The sequence below is a fragment of the Leptinotarsa decemlineata genome, unplaced genomic scaffold (genome assembly GCF_025532065.1).
Source record: "Leptinotarsa decemlineata unplaced genomic scaffold, Ldec_3_MD MMD2_tig00001621_RagTag_RagTag, whole genome shotgun sequence".
Lineage (NCBI taxonomy): Eukaryota > Metazoa > Arthropoda > Insecta > Coleoptera > Chrysomelidae > Leptinotarsa > Leptinotarsa decemlineata.
The window spans coordinates 2,971,952-2,994,188 of record NW_027412566.1 but is presented as its reverse complement, the minus strand read 5'-3'; the positions used below and the strand labels follow the sequence as shown (position 1 = coordinate 2,994,188).

The window sequence follows — 22,237 nt, the reverse complement described above, 5'->3', positions numbered from 1 at the left end:
TTTGGAGCGAACACAAATATAAATAGACATTAGGAATGGAAAATGAGGACGTCCATGTTCAGGTAGAACACGCCCCAATAATTGAAAAATGACTAAAAGTTGGGAACTTGTGGGTAAGACAATATGCAAATTGGGAAAATTATTGCTGTATATGAAATGTCAGGAGAAACGAAAAATGAAGGACAATTAAATACGATTTGAGTTTCCCAACTTGTTAAACTCTGACAAGAACATTTCCTAATTCAGTAAAGCAGTGGTTATTCATGGGAGGCAGAAAATATGAACCCAAGTAGGTGGATAAATATGATGTTGGCAGTGCTTAGTGTAGCGGTGATGGAAAATGGGAAAAGTTCAATAATCTCGTAATTCATCTTCATCATAGCGGCAGTCGCCAGTTCTCGTTCAATAAATGATTCAACCGATTCAATCATTCTCAATTCTTTTCACGACAATATTTTTCATCAATAACAATAAGTGTTAAAGTGTTTAACAAATATGCATAATAAGTGATACAAAAATCAGACCACTTCATTTCAAATATTGATTTGATAATTTAACGTTGGGAAATTTCAGCTTCAGACCTCCCAAAATATTTTTAATGACGGCCCTGCCTATGTTTGAAATTTACCTGTCGACACAAACTAAGAAAGTATATACTGAAACTGAAATAAGTATCCTTATGATGGAAAGAGGTATTCGCGAAAACGGTCGATCAGATAGGATTTGATTATGGCCCTGGTCCTATGTATATAAACACAAGTTGTTTATATTATGTTTGGATCAAAACAAGGATAGAAAAGACATCTCTAGATTTTTATTGCTCCGAAACTGAAACCCAGAGTTTCAGTTCTGTGAATATAAAAAAGTGTCTGTAGAGAGCAGCCGATTTAATTGATCAAGTGTGTAAGCTCTTGAGCAGCGTAAAATCATTAATCGTCTCCAGGGTTCGTATTGAGGCACCGTGGAGTTTTCTACAAAGACAATCGATGTAGATATCGTCAGACATGTTCAAAAAGTTACCGGAAATGCAAACAATCACCGAATACCTTCAGAAGAAACATGAGTGCTCAAGTTTCTGTGGGCCTCATCCTGTGTTGGAGGCGGTAAATTCAAATTATTCAAAACTCATCAGATTTACCTTGTTTACATTGCTTAAAACGATGAAATTTTCAGGTTCCCAATATTACCTCAGAAAGTTCATGTGCTAAGTGCCTTTTTCTTCGCTGGATGATTACACTGACTATTGATAGTTCTGAATTTTATCTACAGAAATCCCTTTGCAGAAAACTAGCATGAAATTTTGAAGAAATATAATGAAATTGCATTTAATGTAATGTCTAGTTGACTCCAAAACAGCTTTCTGATACATTCACCGCAGCGTTGTCCGCATTTTCTTCCTGGATACATCTTATTAGCCAAATTTGTTTAATGCGTATTTATAGTCGACCAATGATAATTATGTATGTTTGGAATTGATCAATCAGTGAATTCATTGTTGCATGCGTCTTTGCCATTCCTATTTAGTGTAATCTGGCAACACTGAAAAATATATAGCTAAAATAAATAAGTTGTAGGTGTTGAATTGAAATGCGTAAAGATTGCATAAAATAAATAAGTAAAAATGTTAATTAGTGATTTGTGTGAATAATTCATCGTCGTTTTGACATCGTCATAATATGTAGTGTGAATTACTTAGAAAATGACTACTGTTGCTTATCACTTGCGCGATCTTGAATTTCTTGACCTGGGACAAATTGTCCATGTTTGTATTCAGAAATAGTAGTAATTTTCATTCTTCATTCATTATCCTATTTTTTACTATTTCGTTGTTGACGTCAACATGAGTTTCTGTGAAAAAACTTTGTTTTACATCATTACCTTGTGTTGTGTATTTTTATTAGGTAAAGGTATGAGAATGATACATTAGTGGATCTAGAATTTTGATAAAAATTTTTCCTTAGATGTCCCCAGCGTTGGATGTGCGGTAGCTCATTCTGCAATTACTACCAAATGTGAATTCTACAACAGCACCTGTAAAGAGCAAGAAGGGTGCCCGACCGTAGAAGAATGTGCTCAGAGCGTAGACGGTCAACAAATCCACTGCTATGCCTTATGGTCTTTGCAGAATGGTACAATGAACGTATCTTTGAAGGTACATAGATTTGTTATTATTTTGTGCAGATCTGTTTTGTGGTGTTTAATAGAAGGACCTGAGAACACAATACCAAAATTTGAATATCTGTATTAGATTATATGGGCGATTGTAAAAATAGTTGGAATTATCTAGGTGAAAAGGTAAATATGACCTAGATTGGGCAATTCTCTTGGAAAGTATGTTGTTTTTTCTCTTTTCATCATGGAATGATAAAAATATCCGAACGTTTTTACAAATACAGATGCTTTGGAAATTGCACTCACTATTAATACTTCTGAATCATAGTTATTCACATATAAAACAACCAAATTTATGAAAATGTACATATGAATAAAGCAAACAAACAATCTGTGTGTTTATATGATCAATAAAACATACTGACTGAATTGTTCAATGTTTTCTTTTAAATATTTAGACTATCTCTCGTCCAACTATTTCGATAATTGCCTATTTCATTCGACTTACAGAAAATTTTTGTATGGAAAATGTGTTGGCATAACGAATATTTTCAATGGAATATTTTGTCCAAATATTTTATAGGAAATCAACTTGTTTTCATAATGTTTTTGTTGCAGGGTTGTTTTTTAAATGGGGCTGACTGTGTAAACCAAAAGAAATGTGTGGAAAGAGCTCACACACCTAAAAATAATCTGTTTTATTGTTGCTGCGAAGGAGACATGTGCAACTCAGACTTTTCTTGGGAACCGCAAGTGACTGAAATGTCACCACCAAGTTGTAAGTAGTGGAAATTAAAGAAATTAGGCTGCTGATTAGTGGAATATTTCTATACACACATCCACATAATATTTTCGTATGAAATTTGAAGTTTTTATTTCAGTAACTCATTTTATTTCCTCCAAACTGTATCTTTTCCGGCAATCTACATACTTACTAGAAAATGAATATTTCGAAATGAAATCTCAACTGCCTACACCGTAGGTTCTGATAAATGCCTGCCGGAAAACAACTACTTCCACATAGCGTTTCAATTGTGCCATTGAATCAATGAAGATGAGAAGCAGAACTGGCCCCAGAGTAGATCATTGTGGAACTCCACAAGATATCTTTTCAATAATGCTCTATTGATTTTCTATTCATACACATTGTTTTCTATTGTACAAGTAATTCTGAAATCATCTAAATTTTTCCCCCTTGTGATTTCTAAAATAAAATTTCATGTTCAACATTATCGAATGCTTCGCACAGAACCAGAGATAGAAGAGTACTGTTTTCATTGTAATAAGTTTCAATTTGTATGCTAGTTCTTCAATCATCATTCTTTGGTTTAATCTGTTTATTACCGTTTCAAAAGCAAATTTTATGCAACTTGACAAACAAATGTTCTCAATATTGAATTGTCCTAAAACAAGTGACTAATCTGTCACAATAAATAATAAACTTATATACAGTGTCTTCTACATCCTCCACCCTGTGAAGAAGTTGAGTCTTCACAGGGTCGCTGGTTCAGATCCGGCTCGAAGGACCAATGGGGAACTTTTAGATTCAATAAACCTGTTTAATACTGTTTCAAAAGCAACTTTTATGCAATTTGACTTACAAAAGTTCTCAATATTGAATTGTCTTAAAACAAGTGACTAATCTGTCACAATAAATAATAAACTTATATACATTGTCTTCCACATCCTCCACCCTGTGAAGAAGTTGAGTCTTCACAGGGTCGCTGGTTCAGATCCGGCTCGAAGGACCAATGTAGAACTTAATTGTTCAATAAACCTGTTCAATACTGTTTCAAAAGCAACTTTTATTCAACTTGACTTACAAAATTTCTCAACATTGAATTGTCTTAAAACAAGTGACTAATCTGTCACAATAAATAATAAACTGTATACAGTGTCTTCAACATTATCCACCCTGTGAAGAAGTTGAGTCTTCACAGGGTCGCTGGTTCAGATCCGGCTCGAAGGACCAATGTTGAACTTTATGGTTCAATAAACCTGTTTAATACTGTTTCAAAAGCAACTTTCATTCAACTTGACCTATAAAATCTCTCAATATTGAACTGTCTTGAAACAAGTGTCTGTCAAAAATATTGAACTTATATAAGTACAGTGTCTTCAACAATCATAGCTTCAGTATCATTGCATATGCGTAAACTGTACTGCCTAGCATATAATGAAATAGTTTGAAAGTCTTAACACTGATAATTTTTTAATAATTTTTGATAATAACGGAATAAATAGGGCAATATTTATTCATATCATGTCACTTTCAAAAAAGTTGTTTTTGTTGGTGAAATGAAAGTTTTTTATTCTGTGAAAACATTTGAAATGTGTGAATGAATGTCTGTATGAAATAATGGTGTCGTTTTATGAATTTTCAAAGGGTCTTTTTTTCAAATCCCAACTTTTGAGTGGCCATATCTCCAAAAGTAGCTCGGAACGCCAAGTTTTTGACAACATACACAAGCCCAATTATTTTTTTTAACTAGCGGAAACTGACAACAGAAATTACTTCAGAAAGAAAGTGTATACATTGGCTCGTGTCCGATGTTTTACGTTGGTCAAACTGAAAGAGCATTCAAAACAAGTATAAAAGAACATATGAATAGTGACCAGAGGTGGAAGAATACATCTCCTCAATATGTAATATTTATTAATTTATTGACTTGTTTTTCACATAATTTTTTCTGGTGGATAAGCATTTTCCACTGTATTTACCTGCTTTCACTAGTTAATGAAATGATTCGCTCTTTACAGGTAGTTAAAACTAATAGATTGGGACCCAGATCAGTGTCTAATGTTTTTAGAACACAAAATATTTCAATCCAAAAGTAGTTTATGAAATCCAGCTTGAGAAAGCTATTGCATAGCAAAAGACATGTCGTGGTTTTGTATACCTCTTATAGTGAAAATTAAAATGAACCTTATTAGTAAGTACCGAAATTATTGATTGTATCGTTTCATCTTTTAGCTGCAATACCAACACATGAAGGTGGAGGATATCACTTTTACTACAATATTCTGATTGTAATGGCTATAGGACTTGTATTGCTAGTCGCTGGATTAATATATTACTGGACGAGACGAAACAAACATTATTTCAATGGGGTAAGCTCAAAATATCTTATAACAAGCTTTTATATAATTGTCTGAGAATGGGGAATGTTCCTCAATTTGGGTTATCACAACAAATGCAAGTTTGAACAAAATAAAGTTGAGTTCAATTCATGAGTTTTTCAAATTCACATCGAAAAGTATTCAAATTGATGTTTCAAATGTTGGGTTTTAATTTTTAAAGGGATTTGTTTCTAATTCACATATTGGCAACAGCGCCTAGAACTTTACCTGCCAATCCTATAAATATTTTACCTTGCATATAATATATATGAAATTATTTATATGTACCTAGATATTCTACTTTAAAAAAGGAAAAGTATCTTTATAAATCAACAATTAGGGCAAAATATAAATTATAGTTCAATACCACCGCCACAAGCCACATAAACAACAGTTGTTTTGTTATTTATTTATATAGAGGAAGATAGGTTAGGTGCAATAAATGTCGTATGTCACAGAATGTCTCGGAACTCGGAACATAATCAAATAGAACAGCACGCCTCTGAAATATGTCATCTTTGTTTGTCTCATACAGGTAACAGATTCATTGTCCTTTATTAGCTATAACCGATGTTGCCAAATGGTGAAATTAAAATGAATCCCTTTAAATGTTGAATGCATTATTTCATTCCTTTTTTTAAGTATTAAAATAATTTTTTAAAGAAAAACGTTGAAATGATAAGTTTTGAAATGCGTTGTTTTAGAGCTCTTTTATGAAAACTATTTGATTTTCGTCATTTTTTGTTATTCCTTCCATTTGGACAAATAAAGACTATCTATCTGATACATTTTGCAGCTGCCTACCTCAGAACAACATCCGATGCCACCAGCAACTCCAATTTTAGATTCCAGACCGATTCAGCTTATTGAAATTAAAGCTAGAGGGCGCTTTGGAGCTGTTTGGAAGGCAAAGTTCAAAAGTGAAGAAATCGCTGTCAAGATTTTTCCAATCCAGGTAAAAAAAATCGTAGCTGTAACATTCACTGTATTCCAGCTCTGGTGTTTGTGTTGGATTCATTTTATGAAGTTTCTGTTTCATTTCCTCATCTCTCAATGTAGTCAAATGTGACCTAGAGGCCTTTGTCTTTTCAGGATAAACAATCTTGGCAAACGGAACAGGACATTTTCCGACTCCCTTGCATGGATCACCCAAATATTTTACAATATATCGGGGTGGAGAAAAGGGGAGACAATCTACAAGCCGAATTCTGGTTGATCACCGCTTACCACGAGAAAGGATCTTTGTGCGACTATCTCAAAGCGCACACTCTAACTTGGAACGAGCTGTGCCTAATTTCTGAAACCATGTCTAAGGGTAAGTACCCTCTTGAGTTTCTCTTGTGTGAAATTCGGGTAACCTTTCAGTTCCATCGTTTTAGGATTGATGCATTTGCACGAGACGATTCCTGGAAAATTTCCAGGCGAACAAATGAAACCGTCTGTGGCTCATCGAGATTTCAAAAGCAAGAACGTACTTCTGAAGAACGACATGACTGCTTGTATTGCGGATTTCGGATTGGCCATCGTGTTCGAGACTGGAAAATCTTGCGGAGATACTCACGGTCAGGTGGGGACAAGAAGGTGAGTGATTTTTGGGTAATTAGAGAGATGGTGAAGGGTTTTGAAATGGGCGAACGTACTGATATTTATTATACGGTGCAACCTCGATAGGACCCTTAATTTTGTATTTAATAGTTTTTTTTTGTAATTATACTCTGGATTCAGAGGAACTGGCATACCACCTGTTGGGTCATATCTAAGCCTCTACCAGCAAGTCTCTCAAAACGATAACACCTCTGGATATATGCATGCAAGTCACCAACGGCATGCTCCAATGTTGCATTCTCAGTTCGCTACTTTATTTTTGTCTCTTAATTTTGATGACACCAATTTAATTCCTCTGTATCAAGGACTCAGTTTTTTAGAAGGCAGAGCTAACAAAAAACAAATTCCGAAACATCAAAAATTGTAATGACTACACATAACAACTGCTACACCCTGTCTAGCGGGAACTTACTAGCACTATATTGGATGAATAACTAGGTTGCTAACCTCCTGTGGAGACATTGAGAAAGAAATTGCAAGAGCTATTTTTCTTCTTAGGCAGCGTTGGAATGTTATCAATGCTTCACCATTGAATAGTGTAAGATTTTCTAGGAATACAGGCTTGAGAACATTACAAACCCTCATTTAGTACACCTGGTATAATGCCCTTACCAAATATGTTGATTTTCAATGTACTACAGGTTGTCCACAAATATTTTTATATTGCCCCTGCCAGATATGTTAATTTTAAATAAATTACAAGTTGCTGACAAAAAGTTTTATAATGCCCCTGCCAAATATGTTAATTTTCAATTTAGTACAAGTTGTACATAAATATTTTTATAATGCCCTTGTCAAAAATGTTTATTTTTCAATGTTCTACAGGTTGTCCAAAAATATTTTATAATGCCCCTGCCAGATATGTTAATTTTCAATAAATTACAAGTTGCTGACAACAAATTTCATAATACCCCTGCCGAATATGTTAATTTTCAATTTACTACAAGTTGTACATAAATATTTTTATAATGCCCTTGTCAAAAATGTTTATTTTTCAATGTTCTACAGGTTGTCCACAAATATTTTATAATGCCCCTGCCAGATATGTTAATTTTCAATAAATTACAAGTTGCTGACAACAAATTTCATAATACCCCTGCCGAATATGTTAATTTTCAATTTACTACAAGTTGTCCATAAATATTTTTATAATGCCCTTGTCAAAAATGTTAATTTTTCAATGTACTACAGGTTGTCCACACATATTTTTATAATGCCCCTGCCAAATATGTCAATTTTCAATTAATTACAAGGTGCCGACAAATAATTTTATAATGCCCCTGCCAAATACACGCATCGGAAAAGTCTAGGGATATTTTTAAAAATGGCAATAATTTTTTTTTAGATCGCTTTAGGGAAAAAAAGTTGACGGGTGATTATTAAACGAATGTAACTTACAACAAAATTTATTAAATGGTCAAAAATACTGAGTGCGCATATAAGCAAAACTAAAAAAAAAATGTGGCTCTTCTTTGGCAGCCCGAAAAAAAATCATAATACAAAAAAAATTGGAATCAGTACAAAGTATGGCCTCCACGCTGGTTTATTACGGCCCTACATCTATCGTGCATCGACAAAATGAGATTGTCAATGTCTTGTTGAGGTACATTTGCCCATTCAGTGATTAAAAGCTCTCTCAATTGAAACGTTGTGTGAATGTTCCCCATACGCGGAGTAATTCTTCGTTGAAGCATGTCCCACACATGCTCGATGGGATTCAGGTCCGGTGATTGTGCTGGCCATGGCAATACATCAACTCCTTCGTTGGTGAGCCAGTCAGTCACTAGACGCGTGACATGTGGACGAGCATTATCGTGCATTAGGTGGAAGTTTTCACCAACAGCACCAGCAAACGGACGGACGATAGGTAGAAGAATGGTGTCGAGGTACTGTCGAGCTGTGAGGGAGCGATTTGGAAAAACGAGATCGGTTCTGCCGCCGATCATGATTCCGCCCCATAGCATTACTGTACCACCTCTGTATGTGTGGACTTCCTGCACGTGTCTCAAACGTTCATTATTTCCAGGTCGTCTCCACAGTCTTACTCGACGAGAATCTGGATGAAATCCAAATCTGGATTCGTCTGTAAACAAAACTGTGGCCCAATCATTTGCATCCCAGTTTTGATGTTCTTGACACCACTCTAATCTTCTACCGCGATTGCCTCTCGACAAAAGTGGACATCTAAGTGGCCTTCTGTTGTGGAGATCTGCTTCATGCAGTCGATTTCTGACAGTATCACGACCAATGGTTACCTGGTGCGTCTGCTGCAACATGTTAACCAACTCAGGTGCTGTGATTGTCGGTTGTCTTCTTGCGGTTAAGACCAAAAATCGGTCTTGAACTGCAGTTGCAGCGCGTCCTCGCCCTGGATGTTGTTCGGCTGGACTGCCAGTTTCACGGAAACGCCGCCACAATCGACTGATACACTTTGGGAGACCCCCAAACGAAGAGCTACATCATTTTGTCGCATGCCACCTTGAAGAAGCCCTACAGCTCTATTCATCTCAGCCAATGGTAAGTGATGGCGTTCTTGCTGAGCAAGAACTGCACAGAATGTACAAACTCGAGACTTTCAGATTATTCATTTTAGCCGAAAACCTACAGTTTGTAAAAAATTTGATAAAAGATTAGTTACCGTTTTTGCAGGCTTTGTTCAACCCATAGAAATCTACAGGGTGGTCGAGTGTACCAATTTAATCGAAATTAAACGACCTCATGCATTTATTTTTATGATATTTAGTATGTTATAAAAATATCCCTAGACTTTTCCGATGTGTGTATATTGATTTTAATTTACTATAAGTTGTCCATAAATATTTTTAAAATGTCCCTGCCAAATATGTTAATTTTCAATGTATTACAGGTTATCCACAAATATTTTATAATGCGTCTGCCAGATATGTTAATTTTGAATAAATTACAAGTTGCTAACGAATATTTTCATAATGCCCCTGCTAAATATGTTCATTTTCCATATACTACAAGTTATTCACAAATATTCTCATAATGCCCCTCCCAAATATGTTCATTTTCCATGTATTACAAGTTATCCACAAATATTCTTATATTGCCATTGCCAAATATGTTCATTTTCAATTTACTACAAGTTGTAGACAAATATTTTTATTATGCCTCTGCCAAATTTGTTAATTTTCAATGTACCACAAGTTTCCTCAAATATTTTTATAATGCCCCTGCCAAATTTGCTAATTTTCAATGAACCACAAGTTTTCACAAATATTCTTATAATGCCCCTGCCAAATAAGTTTATTTTCAATTTTCAATGAATTACAAGCTGCCCACAAATATTTTAATAACGATCGAGCCAAATATGTTAATTTTTTATGTACAAGTTGTCCACAAATATTTTTATAATGCCCTTGTTCGCAAATATTCCTATGATTGAAATACATGTCCACAAATATTCTTATAGTGCCGTATACACTAAGTTCTTATATTCTTCACAATTGAAAAATTATTGCCTAATATGTGATGTAATCGGCCAATACTTGATGAAAATCCATAACATATTCAAGAAACTTCATTGTGAGATTTCCACTAAATCTCCACCCTCAATAGTTTAACTCATGCGCAAAATTAAAAAATCTGAGATATCTTTATTCATTCAAGGTACATGGCCCCCGAGATCCTCGAAGGAGCCATCAACTTCACTCCGGATGCTTTCTTGCGAATCGACATGTACGCCTGCGGACTGGTTTTGTGGGAACTAGTATCAAGGTGTACGGCTCAAGACGGACCCATTCCTGAATACAGATTGCCCTTTGAGGAGGAGGTTGGGCAGCACCCGTCTTTGGAAGATATGCAGGAGCATGTGGTACAGCAGAAAGTTAGGCCGAGGATACACGAACATTGGAGGCATCATCCAGTGAGTATATGACTGCGATCACTGTAAAACAGTTGGAATAGAATCAGAATTGTTTATGTGTGCCCAATCAAACTCTAAAACTTTTTCAGATCTACGCAAACTCTCCAGAGTAATAATTTTCCAGGTGCAAAGTCTAAATAATGTATATCAAACTAAGCCTTGGCTTCAACAGTATTTTTTTAGTCAAAAAGGAATGCTTTATGGACACACAAAAGTCATTTTTAATAATTTTCCTAAAACTTGCAACATTTGCTTCACTCAAAATGTTCTATCCCACAAACTAATAGTCCTACAGCTGTGAAATTTGTACACGTGTCTTTTGAGGGTTAGGGTTAACTGAAAATCATGGATTCAATACTAGTAGCGCCATCTGTGTGCTAGCCTAAGAACTGTTCAACCCATCTAGTATACCCTATCAATGGATTCAAATTTCAGGGATTGGCCGCCATGTGTGACACGATGGAGGAATGTTGGGATCACGACGCCGAAGCCAGACTATCCGCTTCGTGCGTCATGGAACGTGTAATGTTGCAGACGAAATACCAGCAGCCGACGATCGATTGGCGAATAGAGAACGAGAACGTTCTGACGCCTTTGAAGGACGATTGCGCGTAGGGTCAAGGTAGGTCGGTTTAGGAATATACGTAGGACGTTTCTGAGAGTTTGGCGTTCTGGACATCCGTACCTGCATCTAAACGAGTACCTACGCAAGTACATGTTACCACACTCGCGATATTTCTACAGAGCCTAAGTTACTGAAATGCTTTTGGAAGGGGGACTCGGTATGAACGGTTCGATTGGTTTCCGGTTAGGGTTCTTTGAAAGACATTGTTTTTTCGGGGAGTCAGTGTTCCACAATCTAAAAAATTAATAAATCTGGTTCACCCCAAAAAGTTACTGCCTAGTTTGGAGTTCTGTAGAGTCAGTGACTTGTATTTATGAATTTTTGTAACTGATTGAAAATTCTAGCTTTTTTAAAATGCCGACAAATGTGACATGTATACATTTTATTTTTTTGACATTTGCCAAAAGATTTTTACATATTTCCAATTGAGGCGGTTTCATTATTATCATATCCCAGAAAAAAATTGGATGTTTTTGAAGAGGAACTGTTCAGGCACTCTTCAGAAATATTCGCACAGCTCCGATTTCAATGTTTTTTTAAAAAGTTTCTGGTTATATTATCTTATTTGAAACCAGGAAGGTTTTTTAAGTGTTGACATGATTATTGACATAATGAATGATAATATGATATGAGAAATTAATATTTGCGTGGATTTTTTTTGTAAAAATTCTTTGTATATTCACTAGTATAATTTGTAGGAAACAGCTACATGTTGTGTCATTTTGTTTGATGTTGAGTAATCTTTCTTCTAACCCCATTCTGCAGAAAGTAAACTTATTATTTTGCTGGGTCTTTTGTCGTAGGCAATGAATTGAGTTGTATAGTGTTTTCATAGGTATTCATATAATAATTGTGGCACCAAATTTGAAATGGAACTTATGCATCTAAGGGAAAACGTAGATATATAAGTTACACTTCAATCAGTTATTCAATTAAATAATATATGCCTCTGAAGAAAAATTTCTGGGAAACAGCTTCATGTTGCGTCATTTCAATTGATTTTAGCTAATCTTTTTTCCAACCCCTTTCTGCAGTAGGTATTAGAGCATTACCTTTCTGTTTTTGAACTTGAAAGTATATTCCTATTATTTTTTTGCGTCCTTTGTCATAGGCAAAGAACTGAGTTGTATAGTGTTTTCAGAAATATACTAAATTGACAATTAATTCTTGAATGAAAAAATCCCCAGGTATTAATACTGCAGGAATTGAAGTTAATCATTATGAACACCTACTCTTTTGCAGGTTATTTTTTTATGTTCTTTATTTTATTGTCCCTTTAAAGCGCCCTTACAGTTCTTACAAAATATGAGCAGATGGATGGTAACTGGAGTTGACAGTATATAATTTTAAAAGAAATGCAATTCAGATATATGGTTTGATATCAAAAATATTGCGTGTCAAATGACTTTGATACATTACACAATATAATGAGACTTTGGTTTCGAAGGGTCTAGCAATAATTCACTTTGGTTCACGTAGAGTGGATACCACTCTTGTTTTTAGAAGCTGATGCTTTCAAACTCTCGTATGTCAATTCATACATTGTGAGAATATAATAAATACCTTAATTAAAAAGTGCTTCTTCACTCGGTTCTCCAACCATGGAAGTCTAGCTGATGCTTACAACTAACAGGTGATTTTTTAAGAGGTATAGGATTTGATTTTCAAAACAACACAAAAAATCAGAAAAAATTGATGAAATCTTTATTGGAATCAATAGAACGATCAATATAATTTAATGTTTGAAGATGATTTCGTGCAAATTCTATCCGCGGCTCCGCTTTAGATGGCCCATGCGCAAGATCCAACTTTGGCACACTCTCTCTAACATATCGACCGGTATTTCACGTATAAATGCTTCAATATTGGGTTCCAGAGCGTCAGTCGTTGTTGGTTTACTCCTGTAGAAATGAGTCTTAACATGATCCCACAAGAAATAATCCAAAGGCGTTAAATCACACGATCCTTTCATGAAATTTTCCACGTAATGGAGTAACAGAGGCCCAATTGCTGCGAACGGCGACGAATCGACATTTTACGGTCATCACGAACGCTGGCGAATACAGCCGCAATATTTTCATCGGTCCTCACTCTACGCATGCGTGTTGGTGGTTTAATGTCCAATAATGTGTAGACTGGGTTCGAAATTTAGTCACAAGCTTCCGAATAGCTCCCTCAGTAGGCCGACGAAACTGCTCATGAATTGGAAGAAGTGCACGATACACTTTCTTCCCCGAGCATGGATTTTGATAATAAAATTCAATGATTTGCAAGCGTTGTTCATTCGTAAGTCGATTCATGGTTAAATTTTAGACCAAATTGAACAAGTTTGACAATGACACAAGACACGATTCACGCGTGATCTGTCAAAAACAGTGCCAAAAAGATACCAGCAAAAAAATCACCCATTATCTGAAAATTTATTTAAAATTTTAATGAGTATTTTTTTTTTAATTTCAAAAAGCAGTAGTATTTATGTCCAGGGAATGCATGAATGGAATATTGGAATGATTCGTTAATATGAACTTTGGGTGAGGCATTATTTTTAGTGGTCTAAAAATCATTTCTTTATCATCGACTGGTAAAGCCATAGTATGGACACATCAATATCTTCTTCCGTAACAACAGCAAGTACCTGAAGGTTATTGATTGTATAATTAAATGATCTACATCGCTTTTTTCTTGATTCCATTGAATATTATTTTCGACTAGTTTTTTGCAAGGAAAACTAATGAAATTATTTTTTGTTTCCTAAAAATTTCTCTCTAGTTGTATTTAAAGGCATATATTCTTCAAATGAATAATCGGTTGAACTACGATTTATATCTGAGGCTTTCATTCCACCATTATTACATTCAAAAGCAATAAATATTACTTGAATATCTAATAGACTGCTGTTATAAATATTGATATATCAAGAGTAAAAAAATATATATATCAAAAGAATTGAAAAATTATAACAATTTTACTGCTTTATGGAGTTTATTTGCTCTTTTCAACTATCCAATAATCTTAAAGAAGTATTCATATGGATTTTTTTTTGCAAACCTAAAATTGTCTTCATATATGTTTTTATATCATCTTCAATTTTGTCATAGCTCCCTAGAAAGAACGATTAGCAAATGATTTAACCAATCCCTTCAAAGAAACATTTGTAATTCAGTTAGTTATAGTGTAAAAAAGGGGGAGGACCAAGGATAGATCCTTGGGGTACCCCAACGTTTATTTTTTATGGAACTTGATTTTTCGCCAATAAATTTATAGGTTTTTGATGACAGAAAATAGCTACTTTCCAAAACGTCAGCCATTTTAAGGAAAATACGTATAAAAATGTCTTTTCTTCAATCATTCTTCAGTATACAGAACTTTTCAGGGTGATTGGATTTAGATTTATTAATTTTCAGATTGTGGGAGGTTGAAAATGCGGAAAACGTCAAGGACCTCTGGTTAGATTTTTTTCGAGGGGGAATATACTGGGTTTCTCCTTCAGTTCCTTTCTAATGTGCCAATAGATTACGGAAGTTATTTTTTTATACACCGATTTTTATACGAAAACACATGCTTCTTTGTTCTCAACTAGTGTGGTGACATTGAGGATATTAGAGTTTTTGTAATAGAGAAAAAAAACTTTCAAGAAATGGGTTCCGTTTGAGGAAGTGTGTATTTTTAATATTGATTTTTCAAAATGACCTAGATGTAACTATTATAAGTGTAGATTTTATCGATTTGTTGTCGCTGAATTTTTTAGGTTGTCGGCTTGATCGGTGTTTTGAAAGAGGTGTTTCGTGTCAGATGAGTTGATAGTAGGAAGATTATCATTAACTCAAGTAATTTGCTCCTAATTATGAGTTTTGCACAATTTTTAAGCAACCTAACTTGATGGGCTCAGGATATAACCCTTGAATCAAAATTAATTTGAATTTGACAACATTAATCATTGGACTGAACAATAAATATATTGCAAAGTAGAAAAATAGAAATGAAATCACTCACAATGGTTCAATTTTCGTGCGCATTCGTTTTTATAATAGTAAGCTAGTGACTTCCTTAAACTTTCTCTTTAACCAGTGATTCTTTTTACGCACAACCACTTGATGTGGAGTTGATTGTCTTTCAAAATACTTCCACCTGTCATTTTGCCAGAGATGTTTCATCGTTGCAGGTCTGTTATTCGGAACTAAAAGAACTAGTACTTTTCCTGCCGTAAAATCGAAGCGATTAGTAGACACGTTACTTTCATTTCGCAGGTCATGATAACCTAAAAAATTTGTGCTTTTTTCAATTTGAGACTAAAGTTGATACGTATCTAGAAAAGTATGTTGTGCAAAAATATATCTTTAGTCGTTTGTTCTAATAACGTTGAGGTTACAAGAAGACAGCGGAAATACTAGGTGTATTCTTAATTTTATTTCTGAATATATTCGGAAGGGTCTTTTGACAGGTGCACACGTTTGGCAACAGTTGCAATCGGCTTGGAAAGTATAATACTTTGAGAAAATGGAAATATAGTCGATGGTTATCGAGAACTTGTAACGTAACTGTTGTTGCACCTGTATATTGTGTTTTCCGAAAGGAGTGTATCATATGGGAATTTCTCGATAGGAATATTTGAAATGCCACGTTATCCCAAAGAAATAATGCTCAATGTTCAGGCTTATTGGTTAGAATTTATATTTTCAAAGGTTTCGTTATTGTTAGTCGTTCACCGAATCAAAATGAAAGAGCATCAACGATTATCAACTTTGTTTACTCCCAAAAACTTCAGTATTTGGGAGTAAACAAATACTGAAGTAGCTCTGCAATAATTTGCGGTAACAAATTATTGCAGAGCTACTTTTTTTTGTATTTTTTTCTGTAAACAGGCATATTGAAGCAAATAACACAGAGAATTGATATAAAATGAATTGAAAAGTTTGGTGTTTTCAATATTATTTTCAAAATATCAAAAAAATCGAAGAAGAGTACCTAGGAACAGAAAATTCAAGATAAAAATGAAATAAAAAAGGACTTGGAAGTCAAATGAATATTTTTACAAAAAGAAGCAGACGTTAAGAATCTGACAAATGTGACAGGTGACAGCTGATTGTTGAAACTTAGGTTATGTTTAACGTTTTGAGGTTTGCTGCGTTTCGAGTTGTTTGAGAATTTGTAAGCGTAATGCTTTTCCGTACGATTATTATTAAGTGTTGAAAGAATTTCGGTTTTACCGTTCAACTTACTCTTGCTATTTGTGATAGACGTCATATCTGGAAGATGAACTTTCCTATACCGAATATTTCGACAGCGAAAATAGATTCTTTGGTAACATGCGATTCGTGTCAAAAACAAGTTTTTCCATGCCAGAAAAAATATTGTTTCTTGACAAGCGTTTCGCTAACCGTTACCGTCACCAGGAGATGATTAGCAAAGAAGTAATTGTTTTAACTATATAGGATGTGGCAAGTTTGACATAAAAAAATTAACTGGTGAACGTTGAATCATTAGGGCAAAAATTTCGCAAAAAAGGTTGATATAAAATGAAATTAAAAATAGCTAGTCACCAAAATTTAAAGTTATGAACTGAAACTTCAAATTTTAGGTCACTTGATGATGAAATTTCTTACTGGTCAACCTGGATTTCAATTGAAATGACAACTTATGATGAAAAAGAACTCTAAAAAGTTACATTGAAGATGCACTTTTTTGTGATGTAACGCATAAAGAGCTGACATGAGTACTAATAATAATAATGTGGTAAATTGTCATTTATTATTATTGTTATTATTAAATTTCTTATTGTTCAACTTTAGTCACTCATTTTTGCGTTCCTTGAGGATATTCCTATCAATATTAGTTTATATGAATTGTATGTAGTAAAAAAATCAAGAAATAAATATAACTTTTTTTATTATCGAGTTAATAAAAAGTTCAGGTGTAGAAAAGAACAACTTTTATTTTTTCACAAAAGTACTTTGAGCATCATTTTTGTCATTTCGTAAAATTCTCTCAAGGAAAGAAATTACCATATGATACAGACTTTGTGGACGAATGGTATGTTATTTCGTTTCACCCTGGAATATACATATACCTCTTTCTATAAATACTATCTCTTCTATTATATATGTGTGTTATTTTTTTGAAATTGAAAATGCCAATTGAAAGTAACAATTTTGTATTCTAGAAAATGTGACAATTTGATGAATTTGACATCTGTCTCAAGTCAAAGATGTGTCATCTGTCAAAGATATTACATAACCTTATAAAAAGACGCATATTTTGTCATGGAACTATTGCAAGCCATAAAACTGTTTATTTTTTCAAATGATACAAAGATACCGCAAAAAAGAGAATTTGATTAAAAGTTTGTACAAAAAATATTCCTAGTTTTGTTGACTAGTTTGGTAATCCAATAATTTTTCTGAGGAAAAGTTGGTTTAGTAACAGGATCAATTTTTTCTTAAAAAAAACTATTGTTTTCTTGCCCATTCCTAGTTTTGTTTGGGTTTTTTTTTTCACTGAAAAATTGTTACTTTTATTTGGTGTATCCACATTCAAAAATTGGCAATTCATGAGTCTTGTCTTTCCTCACTTCCCTGTTGCTCCTACATATGAATAATTTTAGACTCTTACTGATGAATAGTGTGCTTGAAAAAATGTACTCATCTCCAGGAAGATAAACGTTTCAAAATCAGTCATATAAAATTACTGTTGAGGTGCAAATACAAGTATATAAGAATTGAAAATCTTAATCACTAGTAATATTGAAGAAGAAAAAACAATTAATTGATGAATGTCTAATTTTAGGAGTCAGCTTTTTTTTTCCACGTCACTTTGAAAAAAGTCAGCCACATATTATATGAGGGAGAGGTAGCCTTATGACTAGTCAGTTTTCTGAAAATCCTCTTCTTAAAACTAACCCCTTAGAATATTTTCTCTGAATAAACATATTTGATAAACTTTAGAATTAGGAATTTTGTGTGAAGATTCTTGAATTTGTGCAATTGAATGTTAAGTTTGAAAACGAAGAAAAAATTACTGAATATATAAATATATTTTTAATATTCATGTCTGTTAGAAAGAGAAGCAATAGAATATAATTATAGATTTCTATTTGTTGAGAAACGTAATATTTTTTGACCGTTTTATCGGCTTACTCGGAAAATTGTATATTTGTTAGTTTCTCACAGAAAATTCTGTTTGGTAAGATGGCGGAAACAAGATGAAGGAAAATTGTAAAGACTGATAATTCGACATATTGAAGAGGGGATGCCCTTGAGAAATTTAATGGCTTTAAATAGGAATTTAGAATGTGATCAGTGAAATAATTTTGTTTTCGAAAATATCAAGTTTTTTGCAATTTTAGCATGAATTATAAAATATATTACTAGACTTTTCTGGTTCTCCTTTTCTCAATTTGTAATAGCATTTTTTGGAAATTTGAATTCAGTTTGCTCACTAATGGTCTTGTTGGTATTTTTTGAATATTTCTCCATCTTTCAAGTTTTTTGAACTCTCCAAAATTAATCAGAAAAAAAAGAAATTCACTTTTAACATGATAAAAAAAAGTTGATTGAACAATAAACATTTGCCAGAATCCAGATGGCTTTTTGTTGTGAAAGCTGCAGCTTTTTTGAACATTTCGAATAATTTTTGGGTTTCAGACCGCAACAAAGGAAAAAAAACAGTTTAAAATACATAATGCGCTAGCAGTTTCATTAACCCAAATTAAAGTTGGAGAAATATTCACTTAAAATTCACAAAAAGTTGCTTTCAAATGAGAAAACCTGGAAGTAATTTTAGTATGTGACATACAATATAACGTAGCTCGCTTTTACAGGGTTAATCCTAACGGAAAACAAGATATTTGCATTGCAGGGTGATTTATAAGACGAGAACGAGCTGTCGCGATTCAGGACTCGTATGTGTATTTTTGTTGTAGACAATTTTGATTTCGTACCAGTCACAAAGTAAACTACCCTCAGGACAGCAAACAATACTAAGTTTTAGATATCTTGCCATTTTTTTACAGATTCGTTTCATAGTGTTAGTTACTTCATTCCTACCATATACTACCTCTGTATTTTTATATCATTTCAAGGACGAATTTGGTGCTTTTCAACACTCTCGATGCAAAATTATTTATTGTATTGTGTAAATAGATAGCTCACCTTATCCGTTTTTGTTGAATTAATATGAACATATCACTAACTGTTTAATTCTCTGATTTATATCGACATTAACGTATAGTGGATGTAAATATCGAACCGTCTTTATTTGAATCCATATGGTTTTCAACAACTCGTTTCCAGTTTCAGTCTCTATACTTATCAAGTGATCCCGAAAGTAGATGATTTTTCTCGTTGTGAAACGAGTCGGTATGTTTTCTTTCAGTATAAAATGTGAGGTTATATGTTTCTGTCATCTGTCAGTCAGGAAGGAAACGTCATTTGTCGGAAGGAAATTAAAGACTACTATCATTATAACTACAATAGGGACTTGAGACACGAATAGAGTTGTTTGATTTGACACATTTTCCAAATTTTCATCCTTCAAATATTAACGGAAAATTTATTTACATTCATGTTGTATAAATACTAATCTATATAGCCAGCTTTCTTTGTTTTTATTATGACTCGATTCAACAGATGAAATAGTACAAAATGATGTTTTGCAATAAACTGATGTTCCGGACTTTTTTAGAGAAATAATTTATAAAATAATGTTTTTTTTTACTAAAATACAGTTCAAATCACAGTATAAGTAATCATGACCGTTGCATTCCTTTTTGTATCCCTAAACTTTTGTTGTTGTTGTTGTTGGCATCGTAACTATTATTTATCTAGAAATGATGAGAAACTAACTACAAGATCATTTATTTTGACACTATTATTTTCACTGATATGTGAAGAAAAATGCAAATGGCCAAGCTTCTTTTTTGCTTTCATAAATGGCGACATGAAAATAGCGACCAAGAACAGGAAGCTCATTTCTGCTAAAATTTTTCGCACATCAGGACTTCAAGAAATAATCCTTGTGCACGTTTCGTCAACCAAATCGACATTATCAGGAGATGATGATCAATGCAAATAACTTAGGTTTTTTCCATGTCAATAGTAAAATTTTTCCTGGCACTGTTTTTAAGCAAAATATCCTATTTTGTGAACATTGGTGCCATTTCAGTTGTTCCATTGAAATGTGTTTTTGAATATGTCATTTATGATTGTTGGGGTTCCACAAAGATCAGTTCTTGGTCCGTTTTCACAAAAGTCTGTGGAAAGGACCATAAATAACATACAATGAGGATGAGCATGATAATCTGAGAACTGAGTTACCTATATATATGTAGTCACATAATTTAAAACATCACAGATTTAAACTGAATAAATCAATATTACTGGAGTTTTATCCCAAAGGGTTATTGTAACACCTTGACATGTGTTTCGATCACCAAGTGATCATCTTCAAGGAGAAACTATAAATGAAACAAATTTTCAAAAGGAATTTTGGAAATGTCAACTATTTTCAGGGAGTCAATGTAGCTATTGGCAACTCAATGCTCAAAAGTGAGATTCGTCATCTATGACAACATTATTAGTAGATGTATCCACTTTTGTAGCTTCTTAACAAAGTATTTTATATTTTTCATGGATTTCAAATCTGTTAACATCTTTTTAAACAGTGGATTTTTTCTGTCATTTAACTTTGATGGAAAAGGCCCAAATAAAAAATAAAAATACTGACGGAGAAAATCAAGAGACATTAAATATATTTCATGTATTTGGGATTGGGCAATAGCATTCATAGAAACATGCTAAATTTCGTTTGGTGTTTCTGAGTCTTTCTGCCCCGTGCTGAATACAATTAGTGCTCTTTTTTTTTCAGAATACTCTACTCAATTTAATTTGTTTTCTGCTTTCAAGTTGTGGATTATCTATCTCTTCTAGGCTACTTGTAAGTTCTGAAAAAGGCCAAAAACTCTGTTTTCCTCTATGAAAAATTACGTTGATTCATCGGAAAATATATTGAATATTAGTGTTCTTCCAAAACAAGCAGTTTTCTCAAACAACGGAACTAAATTTTGAATTCTGGTGTCTGGGTTTTAGTTTCATCTTTCATTAGTGTTCTTTTGTGCAGTAAGGAATTGATATTTCTACAGAGCAAAATTCAATGGAGGTAATACAATTTTCCCATGTAGTCGAATTGATATCAGGGTTTGAAACTTTCCAAAAGCAGTGAAAATTCATGGACGAAGCACTCAGAAAACATGCAAATTGCAGGCATGTGTTTCTGGCTGGTCATCAGATTATACATCTCTTTTTCATTGCATTGACTGCATCATTCTCCTGTATAAGTTAACATTCTCGTATGGTTTTTTTATATATAAATTAGAGCATCAATTTCATTTCCTAAAATATGTCCCTGGAAATGGTCCGAACGAATTTGTTGATTATGTCGTTAAAACAGGCACAAATAAATGTAATGACTTCTCAAATATTCAGCTGTTCAGCACATTTATGATTTCGAAGTTAGTTTCTCAGAATTTCTCGAATTTTCCTCTTCACCATTAACGACTAGGTATTTATTTTCTGGTTATTGCCAAACCCTAATATGTATCAATGATTGTACCTAAGTGTTTTTTATATTTTTTTCTTGTGCCGAAAGTTCATTTGTCTAATTGAACAATGGAATGAAAAACAAGTGGAATGTTTATTGAATTTGCGGACCATGTTGACGAGTTTATTGATAACTTGATCGAACTGCCCTTTTACGCGAATAACTAGTAACAATATTAAAATATTGTTTTCGTGCGTAACTAAGATTTTTTTTTGGAACCTAACAGTTTAATTTTAGAATGTTTCTGTATTTTACGAACGTTCAATTGGATAATTGATAACTGAGGTAAACAT

General features: G+C 33.6%; 1 protein-coding gene across 4 annotated transcripts; it reads left to right on the top strand.

Annotated features, from left to right (window-relative positions):
- The first annotated feature begins 1,534 nt into the window (after window positions 1-1,534).
- Window positions 1,535-22,000, top strand: put (activin A receptor type 2 punt). Of its 4 annotated transcripts, none has more exons than XM_023160098.2 (10): window positions 1,535-1,907; window positions 1,962-2,152; window positions 2,731-2,890; window positions 5,087-5,223; window positions 6,029-6,187; window positions 6,325-6,547; window positions 6,612-6,813; window positions 10,471-10,726; window positions 11,162-11,348; window positions 19,168-22,000. In XM_023160098.2, exons 1-9 carry the CDS (start codon window positions 1,841-1,843, stop codon window positions 11,339-11,341), a joined length of 1,575 nt encoding a protein of 524 aa, XP_023015866.2. In that variant the 5' UTR covers window positions 1,535-1,840; the 3' UTR covers window positions 11,342-11,348; window positions 19,168-22,000. The 4 variants fall into 4 exon arrangements, with proteins under 4 accessions (XP_023015866.2, XP_023015865.2, XP_074032284.1 ...); XM_023160097.2 differs by having other exon boundaries at window positions 14,756-22,000; XM_074176183.1 differs by having other exon boundaries at window positions 1,535-1,901; window positions 11,162-22,000.
- Window positions 22,001-22,237: the final 237 nt, after the last annotated feature.

Bases quoted from the DNA above. Each gene is read 5' to 3' on its own strand.
- put (XM_023160098.2), top strand. From the start codon at position 1,841: ATGAGTTTCTGTGAAAAAACTTTGTTTTACATCATTACCTTGTGTTGT. The intron at 2,153-2,730 runs GTACATAGATTT...TTTTTGTTGCAG, and splicing joins CAATGAACGTATCTTTGAAG to GGTTGTTTTTTAAATGGGGC. The intron at 2,891-5,086 runs GTAAGTAGTGGA...TTCATCTTTTAG, and splicing joins TGAAATGTCACCACCAAGTT to CTGCAATACCAACACATGAA.